Source organism: Berghia stephanieae, chromosome 14 (genome assembly GCF_034508935.2).
Source record: "Berghia stephanieae isolate SIO BIC M18660-M18661 chromosome 14, UCSD_Bste_1.3, whole genome shotgun sequence".
NCBI classification, from domain to species: domain Eukaryota; kingdom Metazoa; phylum Mollusca; class Gastropoda; order Nudibranchia; family Aeolidiidae; genus Berghia; species Berghia stephanieae.
In genome coordinates, this window is record NC_088373.1 from 27,486,008 (window position 1) to 27,496,007 (window position 10,000).

Genomic DNA, 10,000 nt, shown 5'->3' on the forward strand with positions numbered 1-10,000 from the left:
TGTTTGGGGGCATTTGTGAAAAAGAATCTTTGTCTATTTTTAAACGTTCGCTTAAAACATATCTGTTTCGTCTTTAGTAGATAGTATGAGAAGCAAGATAAGTCTGTCTGGTTTGTGTTGTGAGTTGTGTTGTGTGTGTGTGTGTGTGTGTGTGTGTGTGTGTATGTGTATGCTTGTGTGCGTGAATGAGTATGTTTCAGCCAAATTAATTTGTAATTTAAGCACTTAGAGTCTGGTGTCTTGGAGTTAAGGTGCTATATAAGTTTTCAGCATTATTATTATTATTATGGACAAGAATGGAGAGTCTAACACAAATAAGGAGGGCTGAGGACAGACCTGGATGAAGGGCCCTTAATGCAAAATCATCTCTCATGTCTCTTCTACGACGACCTCGGTCAGGTGAATGAGGCCAATGAGGTGGACATAATACCGTTTTTAGGTACTAGATAACAAATTCCGATTTGTTTGAAATAAATTGATAAAACGTAGAGAATCAAACTGTTATATTTATTCATTTATTCAACTTGAAAAATTGTGGTTTTCTATTTTCACTTTGACTTTTTGATCTTCTTGGAATATCCAAGTATGCTTTCCCCTTATAGTTATTGTAGTTTTCACTGCCATGAACATCATCATCATCTCCATCTTCTTCTTCCTCATTATCCCTCTCAATATCCCTCATTCTCTTAAACACCTGATAGTCCTGTGTACTAACGCCGTCAATAAGTTTGACAAACAATGAATCGGGGGTGTCAACGACATTTTTCAAGGGAGGATTTACATTCAACGACGGGTGAAGTTTTTTGTTGACCACCTGAAATATGCCAGCTCTTTGAAGAAATATGTGCCGATCTTGAATGTGATCAAGCGAGTGAGAAAACAAACGAGATTTGACTATGTCCGATTGATTATATCCCATTATAAAAACGCAGTAATCAAATTTAGCATGAGTTGACGACCAGTCACTGTACAGAATATTTGGAGATGTGCAGACAACTTTCTTGGCTAGCGCTGAAGGAAAAAATGATTTGACTTTATCAAAAGCCGCTAAAATTAATGATTCATCCATGAACAAAACAAATGCATCTTTGTCCAGTAAGGCAAACATTTCCTTTTCAGAAAATCCAAAATTTCTGAGAAAAAAGAGTGTTTGATTGATTTTGTCTCGAATAGTAAGGATTTCACTTTGATTTGCCAGTGGGACGCTGTCCAGAATTTGACAAATAGATTGAGGTGTTAGTCCATGATCTAAAAGAAGTTGACACAGGGTCAGTGTTGCCTCCGTCTGTCGAAGAAGCCAAAGTTTCCCGGACAGCAATGCCTTGATGTCCGATGGACTGAAGTTGAGGGATAGGAGGTTCTCTATCTGGTATGAAGACAAAGGAAAAGTAGCAAATTCATTATGAGAATTATGTGTGGGTAAAAAACTGTTCAACAAATTTAAAGGAACATTTTATCTATTTCGATTTTGACATTTAATTTCTCTTCTATGAGAAACCGTTAACCTCAATAATAAGATATATAATTAACCAATGTTTCATATGATTTACTTTAAATTCAATTCTTTCTTAGCATTTAAAACAATCTGACAATGTGCCATTTTGAGGTAGTAATCCTTCAGAGCCATTATTAGACCCTTGAAGTTGAAGCCACAGTTTATCCTGGTTTCTATAGCATGAAATGGACAATATCAATTGATTCCTACCCTTTGGATAGGATGCTAGTCTATCACAAATTACTCTCCACCGGATCTAACCGACCCAACTACCCAACCAATATTGGGTGGACAAGGGGGGGGGGGGGGGGGGGGGGGAAGTGGGTCAAGAAAAATATATTGGCTTCACCCGAGATTAATCTCAGTCCCTTTGCATGTGAGGCGACTGCTCTACCAACTAAGCTATCAAGACCCCAATTTGTGAGGCAGTGGATTTCACATGAAATACGTACCACACGTTCAGCTTGAGACTGCGGAATACTCCCTGCCATAACATCCACCCTTTCAGTCTCAGCTAAGACATATCTTGCTAAATTCACCACGGCTGCTGATCTTTCACTGCTGTTGTTGTTGTTGTTCTTGTTGTTGTCAGACGACCAGAACTGTCTAATTCCAAAACTGAAGTTTTTCATGAAAATATCTCCATTTCTGCTGTGATGATAGGATCTGCGTAATTGTTCTTGAATTATGGAGGCAGGAACAGCAAAGAGACGATTAGAATTTTGCTTGTTGCCATTCACAAACTTTCTCTGCGTTTTGTGAGTGCCACAATAAGAGTTGTCTGCATAATAGAAATGATCCAGCCTTGATTTTTTCTGGGGTGCAGCAAAATCGTTTTGCACATCTAACCAAACATAATGGGTATGATAAAAGCGAGGAGAGGAGGTAAGCGTGATGACAAATTTGTCATAATTGAATCTCAGTCCCGAGTTCAGACGAAATGAAAAATGTGACATCGACGTGAAGTTAACTCTTTGTAATGTATTCATTCTCATTCGACACTTAAGGATTGTGAAACAGTCAAATATTGTTATTGCCAGCGTTTTACAGACAGGATCTGCTTTTAGCTGTTTCTATTGAAAGCCCTCTGTGACTAAAAACAGGATGTGGTCCATTTGAACAGCCTTGACAATGTCTGTGAAAAGAAGTAGTAAAAATTGAGATAATTCAATTTCTGCATATTATTCTGTAAGTGATGCGCGCCATCTATTTAACTTTTACAGTTCAAATTTTATTTCTTGGTCCCTTAACAAAATATAAATTTGTTCACTTTAAATTTCAAAAGAAATTGCAGAATAATTTTATGAAGGAAAAATTCACATTTCAGTCAAAATCAGTTGAACCTAATATTTAAGTGTCTTTGTAACAAAAAGATTGGTCTAGAATTGAGCTAAAATAAATAAATTTAAATAAATCTGCTTCAAAAGAGAACAAAGTACTTAATACATAATCAAATTGATTTAGTTACTGGCTGACGAAGGGTTTTCAGCCCAAAACATTCTGAATTAAGCATGTTGTTATTTTAAGAAGCTGTTATAATCATTTTTGTTCAATATTTTTTTTTACATCCACAGCTTCTAGCAAGCTTAGTATTTAATTTAGGTCTGGACAGGTTTGGTTTAAATAAAAAGACTGAGAAAGAGAAGAAAATAAAGGGCTGTTACTCATTGTTTAGTACTACTGTTGTCTTTTATATTTGTTTGCTCCCTTTATATCATTAATTAACATTAAGAACAAGCACATCATGTTATACAAAAAACAGCAAACAGGTGGCCAATTTTTTTCTTTTTCTTTTTCTTTTTTTTTTTTTTTTGGAAAGGGGGGGGGGGATAAAACGTTGGTAGAATAATAATTTTTTTAAATTTTAAAATAAATAAGTAAATAAAAAATAAAACAAATAATAATAATAAAAATAATAATAAAAATAATAAAAATAATAATAATAATAATATAATAATAATAATAATGCCGATGGTGATGATGATGATGATGATGATGATGATGATGATGATGATGATGATGATGATGATGATGCAATAATTTTTTTACCCATTTCAGAAGAAAAAAAACTTACAGTGTCACAAAGGACTATTACTAAGTGACAGAAATAAATAAATAAATAAATAAATAAATAAATAAATAAATAAATGTGTAAAAATAAAATTCCCTTTATTCATCCCTAAGAGGACATTTTCTTTAGGATTTACTCAAAGGGAAGACTGGAATAAACAAGGCAACAGCCGCAGTGCAGCGCTGCAAAGCGAGCTAAGGCTAGGTGACTTACTCAAGGCCACACAGCGCAACGTGTTAACTGACCTCAGTACCTTTCGGGTATGAAGCAAAGACCATACTGCTGAGCCACGCTGCCCTAATGGCGCCAGTAAGCAAATTTCAATTACATATAATATAGTGCAACAGAGACAAGGCTGTTACCAGCCCAGTATTCATATTACACCTGAGTACGATGAGAGATTGTGAGTTAAGAGCTATTTTCCGAGGACTCGCCAGAGCATGACCCACTAGTCCAAAGGCAAGTGTTATACCACTTGACCACAAAGCCGCACATTAACTTCAAATTTATTTTTTTTGTCAGTCTGTGCACTCTAACTAACAAAATACCATAATGAGATAAAATAGGTAATTTTTTGTGCAGCTATGTGGTCTAGTGGTATGACACCCGCTTCTGGATTAGAAGTTCCTGGGTTCGAGCCTTGCTCAGTGCACAGTTGAGTACTTGGAAAAGGCTCTTTACTCACATTCTCCCACCATACTCGTGTGTAAAATGAGTAACTGGCCATTAACAGCGTTGTCTCTGTCGAAAAAATTGTAATATCGCCTAACAGCATCACATCTCGTTCTATATGTTACAAATTGCTGCTGATCAGGGACCCCTTGTAAAGCGCTTTGAGCACATTTAGTGGATATTGCGCTATATAAAAGCTTAAGTTTAAAGTTATTATCCAAATTGTAACTTTTTGCTTTATCTACAAAATACCTAGATATGAGCTTCATATTTATTTTCACACTTTGTGTACAACCTACAATTTGAAACAGTTTTAGACTTTCATTTCATTTCTTTATGATCTTTTACAATCCACTAAATTTGCTCAAAGTGCTTTATAAGGGATTCCAAGCTAACAGCAACAATTAACATGTAGGACAAAGCAGGGCATCTGTTAGATGTTATAACATCGTTTTTTAATATTTTTTTTGACAGATAATGATAATAATAATTATTATAATAATAATAATAATAATAATAATAATAATAATAATAATAATAATAATAATAATAATAATAATAATAATAATAATAATAATAATAATAATCATAATAATAATAATAATAATGTACATTTAGTATAGCGCTTTCTATGCAATTGCATCTCAAAGAGCTTTACAATAAAAATTCAACTCATTGAATAATTATAAAATTATAAAACACAGTATAAATTAGCGTGACATACACAGATTACAAGATCAGTGTTTTTCGAATAATAATGTTTTAAGATGCGCTTTGAATGTTTCCATTGTTTGCAGAGCGTTCCAGACTTTGGGGAAAAAAAATTTGAAAGAGTGATCACCGAAAGTTTTGGAATAATTCTTTGGTACGATTAACAATGTGGTGCCGCTGGAGTTCCTTAAGAAGTGAGAATTTGACTTCTTTTTAATCAGGTCCGAAAGATAGTGGATAAGGGGGGTGTGGGCCAAGGCCAGTTAAGCATTTAAAAACATTGGTCAAAATTGTATATTCAATCTGTGCTTTGACGGGAAGCCAGTGCAAAGTTTGCAAAAGGGGATACCATGCAGTTAGCGGACTAGCGCTCATTTTAAACCTGGTTGCAGTGCAAAAATGCGAGAAAATAACCTTCTCAAAGAACTCATTTTTGCAACGCCCAAAACGGAGTTAGAACCAGAGACCTATATGTCCCACAGCGTGTGTCTTACCACAAGGCCAAAAAGCTGAACTTGACATCTCTCTCTCTCTCTCTCTCTCTCTCTCTTTGTTCTGTATTTTGCACCTGTAGTTGTACTAGACATTAGTCTGCTTACTGCTGTGATAGTGAAAAGCGTACCCATTGTATGGATTATTTGCATAAGGCCAACTTAACCTCTAGTCAGATCACAAGACCTTTCTTACTTTCTTTGACAGACAATTCTAAACTGATTACTAATAGTAGAAGGATTTGCTAAAGAATGGGTTTTTTTATTTTTTTAAAGCTTCCTTTCAAAAATTTTCATTATGATGCAGACATGGGTTGAGAACACCGATCCTTTACTTTTTTTATGAGTATGAGATTGATTTTTATTGAGCCAAAACTCCATCAACCATACACGGAAGTCAATGAGTAAGAGTTAAGAGAGGCAGCTGTCAAGTCATTATCGGCGTGCACTCATTTGCAGGTCTGATAATCCAATTCCTTATGGGCTCATTGTTGTAATTATAATGGAAATCTTTTTTTAAAAATGACGGAAAATAACGCCCAATAAAGTTAAAGTAGTCTCTAGCTATCTCTCTAGCTCTTGCAGCTCGACCTCGAACTCTAGTAGTGACTAGAGATAGCTAGTAGGCCTAGTGTGGATTCGGATGCCATCGGTCATTACCATAACTATAACTATAACAGTGGCCATATTTTCAACATTGTTAAAGGTATTTTGTGAAGTCAGCTCTGCAGCTCGTATCTAACATAAAATATTACCAAAATTAGCCTATAATCGTATGCAGTGAACATAATTAGTAATCACAGATTTTGGATCAAAGTACATTTTCTTCCCAAAGAGAAAGTGAAAGTGAAAGTTAAGACGAATGAATGACTTGTTTTGACAGTGGTACAAGATTATTTCGCTTTATTTATTTATTTATTTATTTATCTATTTATTTATTTATTTATTTATTTATTTATTTATTTATTTATTTATTTATTTATTTATTTATTTTAATTTATCCATTTCAGTTAGTTAATTGTCCACCCATTATTTCACTTACTACAACTACTACTTTACTGCCGCCAAAATCGTTGCTGTCACTACTAACAGACTGTTACTACTACTACTACTACTACTACTACTACTACTACTACTACTACTACTACTACTACTACTACTACTACTACTACTACTACGAGTACTACTACTACTACTACTACTATTACTACTACTACTACTACTACTACTACTACTACTACTACTACTACCACAACAACAACTACTACTACTACTACTACTACTACTACTACTACTACTACTACTACTACTACTACTACTACTACTACGACTACTACTACGATACTACTACTACTACTACTACTACTACTACTACTACTACTACTACTACTACTACTACTACTACCACAACTACTACTACTACTACTACTACTACTACTACTACTACTACTACTACTACTACTATGCAATCTACACTCGCCTTTGGGTCGGAAGGTCCTGGTTCGAGTCCGGACTGAGCAGCGCACAGTTGAGTCATTGGAAAAGGTACTTGACTCACATTCTCTCACCGTACTCAGCGGTTAACAGCGTTGTCCCTGTCGGAAAAAATATGTATTTTCGCTTAACAGGCGTCACATCTTGTCCTAAGTGTTACTACTACTAATACTACTACTACTACTACTACTACTATTATTATTATTATTATTATTATTATTATTATTATTATTATTATTATTATTATTATTATTATTATTATTATTATTATTATTATATTATTATTATTATAATTATCATCATGATGATGATCATCATCATCATCATCATCATCATTACTATTATTATTATTATTATTATTATTATTATTATTATTATTATTATTATTATTATTTATTTATTTATTATTATTATTATTATTATTATTATTATTATTATTATTATTATTATTATTATTACAGTATTATCATCCTCATCAACATAATATTAATAATCATCATCATCATCATCGCCATCATCATGATCATCACCATCATCATCACCACCACCATCACTACTGCCACCACCACCAGCAATACTGACACTATAACCATCACTTATTAACACATCATCACCCCTGCCAAAACCACCACATCGCTACAATACCTTACACCGCCACAATTATCACCACAAACATCTACACACCGCCGTAACCTTCCCTTTATTCTCATCTGCTGATGCTGCAGAGGCTTTGTCGCCGATGCCTTTCATGGCTGTCATTTGTAACATTGACTTCTAATCACTGAGTTGATGGAATGTTTATGCTTAGTTGATTTTTACCTACCATCAAAGGCGTGGCATAATAGATGTATTTCTCCAATATTCATCGGCAAGCAAGCATTTTTGATCTAGATATTCGTGTTGTATTTTACACTATGAGATGGATGGGGAAATAAAACCAACAAAAGATTCCAGTTTTCATTTGAAAGTTACGCATGAATGCCATGATTTGTGATGGTAAATCGTCGAAATTGAAAAAAAAAATTGCAAAGTAAATTTGTGAACTGTGACACCTTAGAAAGCATCAAAGTTTTCTTTGTGACGTAAGATGTCATTGAATAGAGAATATTTATAGCTGGTCCTACTCGGTAAGTGGAGGTCGTAAAGCACCACACCTCTCCCCCCCCCCCCCCCCCCCCCCCCCCCCCCCCCCGCCTTTGCTTGCCCAACAATGCAACCCCAAGTTATTATTATCCAATTCGTCATTGAAACTTATTTGTGCGTAGGCTCGATTTAGAGTTGGATCGAATTGAAATGGGATGTGATGCATAACAGCATAGGCAAGACATCGGTGGAAAGATTCAAAATCTTAGTTGATAAAATTTTGACTGATGTAAACAAAAGTCATAAGAGGACGAAGTTTTTGAGGTCATTTTATGAAAGAAGACGTAACAATCTCGTTGTTTAACTCTATAAATAGATTTTTGTTTACAAACAAGTAACTTCCACTTCCGGCCAGCTGACGCTTATTATTATGATTACGACTTTACCCTGAAACAAATGGCATTCAACAGAAACTGACAAAGGTAATGTTTGCAATCGATCGTTTAAGATGTTATCTTTATATTTGAACTTTCTAGATTGGTAATTTCAATAAGTGAATTCATCTTTCTCTTGATTTCTTCTAATCGATGAGACTTATGATGCTCTCCCTTCAGGTGAGAATCGATTTACCCTTGGCCTTCGCCTTCTCCAGTTTGTTTCCAAAAATAAACTCTTGTTCACTGTCCAGTCACCAAAATTCCAGAGTGGCCTTTACACTAATGATTCACCTGAGATATCGATAAGCATTAATTTTGGCTCGACTTATCGTTATTTCATCCAGATCTTTCTCAACCGATTGACCTAAATTAAGGCTGTCAAAGCAGACTGACTGTTCAATGCACGCAGTCTGCTGCCAGTGCAGAGGCAGAGGAACGAAGAGACAGCTTCTACCCAATACAAACTCAAGCACCACTCATACTTCATTTTGATTGTCACTGGTGCCACTTTTACAGATTCAAAATCTAAAGGTTTGTTTTTAAATATTTTGCAAAGTCATTGTCATTAGAGACTTCACATCTCTGAGGCAGACATCAACTATCTAGAAATTAGAATGATCACTGTAGTTGTAGCCATGGTCAGATCGAATCATTCACTTATAAATCTTTCATTGTATTAATTTGAAACATTCGGCTAATCTCAAACGAAATCCAGTGATACCAATGCTGCAATGAGATATTAATGCAAGAGTCTTGAATGCTTGCTTGTTTTATGGGCAATGTAACCTCAGGCTATGGGAGGTCCAACACAATCAATGTTCATGTCATGCTTACAATAATTGGATAGTATGGTTACACAGAGAATATGCAACATTTCATATCACGAAGATCTACGTTTATAACATAACACATCATGGCGAGGGCTTCTTAGGTAATAGTATAAATACAGAGCAATCAAAAATATAATAATCATCACCTAAATTATCAAATTTCTATCCACAGAGCTTCCTATCAATAGCCTATCAATTCAATTTTTAATAGTCTTGGAGTGTTTGATTAATTTAAAATGTATATTTTCATACAAAGTTTCAAAGAATAATTTTAGTTATGCGTTGTAAAAAAAATGTGTTTGCCTCCAACTGTAAATTTTTATGTAGGGTTACTTAATTTTTTTAGAGCCTATGTGTACCGTGTCTGTATACGGTCACCCCTCTTTCTTCTCTGTCCTTTATTAAAGATAATAAGATAATAGTGATAAATAATTCCATTTTTCGTAGTAAGGCATATTCATAGTTTTGAACAATAGCTTTGTTGCCCAGCTGTTTGTAACTGCTTTAAGGAGACCGTAGAGATTAACAGTACTCACTTAATTCTCTCTGAATGTCCACAAGCAATCATGGTTGCACATATGTTTTTGCTTTTACACAAAAACTCCGTCTGTATAATATGGACTTCAGCGTTACACACTACATAGGAGAGACTGCTAGAATTGACCCAAGCTTCCAGGATTGGGGGGGGGGGGGGGGGGTAATGCTGCTGATGATAT

General features: G+C 34.8%; 2 protein-coding genes across 5 annotated transcripts in view; one reads left to right on the plus strand and one right to left on the minus strand.

Annotated features, from left to right (window-relative positions):
- Window positions 1-493: 493 nt before the first annotated feature.
- On the minus strand, window positions 494-8,031 carry LOC144960063 (transcription termination factor 4, mitochondrial-like). Of its 3 annotated transcripts, XM_078893011.1 has the most exons (4): window positions 7,758-8,031; window positions 6,921-7,035; window positions 1,948-2,630; window positions 494-1,366 (listed from the first exon to the last, which is right to left on the minus strand). In XM_078893011.1, exons 3-4 carry the CDS (start codon window positions 2,488-2,490, stop codon window positions 512-514), a joined length of 1,398 nt encoding a protein of 465 aa, XP_078749137.1. In that variant the 5' UTR covers window positions 2,491-2,630; window positions 6,921-7,035; window positions 7,758-8,031; the 3' UTR covers window positions 494-511. The 3 variants fall into 3 exon arrangements, with proteins under 3 accessions (XP_078749137.1, XP_078749138.1, XP_078749139.1); XM_078893012.1 differs by lacking the exon at window positions 6,921-7,035; XM_078893013.1 differs by lacking the exons at window positions 6,921-7,035; window positions 7,758-8,031 and adding an exon at window positions 6,196-6,288.
- Window positions 8,032-8,126: 95 nt separating this feature from the next.
- The window catches only part of LOC144960064 (tubulin-specific chaperone cofactor E-like protein), a 16,247-nt gene continuing 14,373 nt past the window's right edge, over window positions 8,127-10,000 (plus strand). Inside the window, exons 1-2 of one of the 2 annotated variants that reach the window (XM_078893014.1) lie at window positions 8,127-8,499; window positions 8,799-8,985. The gene's annotated coding sequence lies outside the window, so the exon portion shown is untranslated. The remainder of the gene's footprint in view (window positions 8,500-8,798; window positions 8,986-10,000) is intronic. The other variant, XM_078893015.1, reaches the window with a different exon arrangement.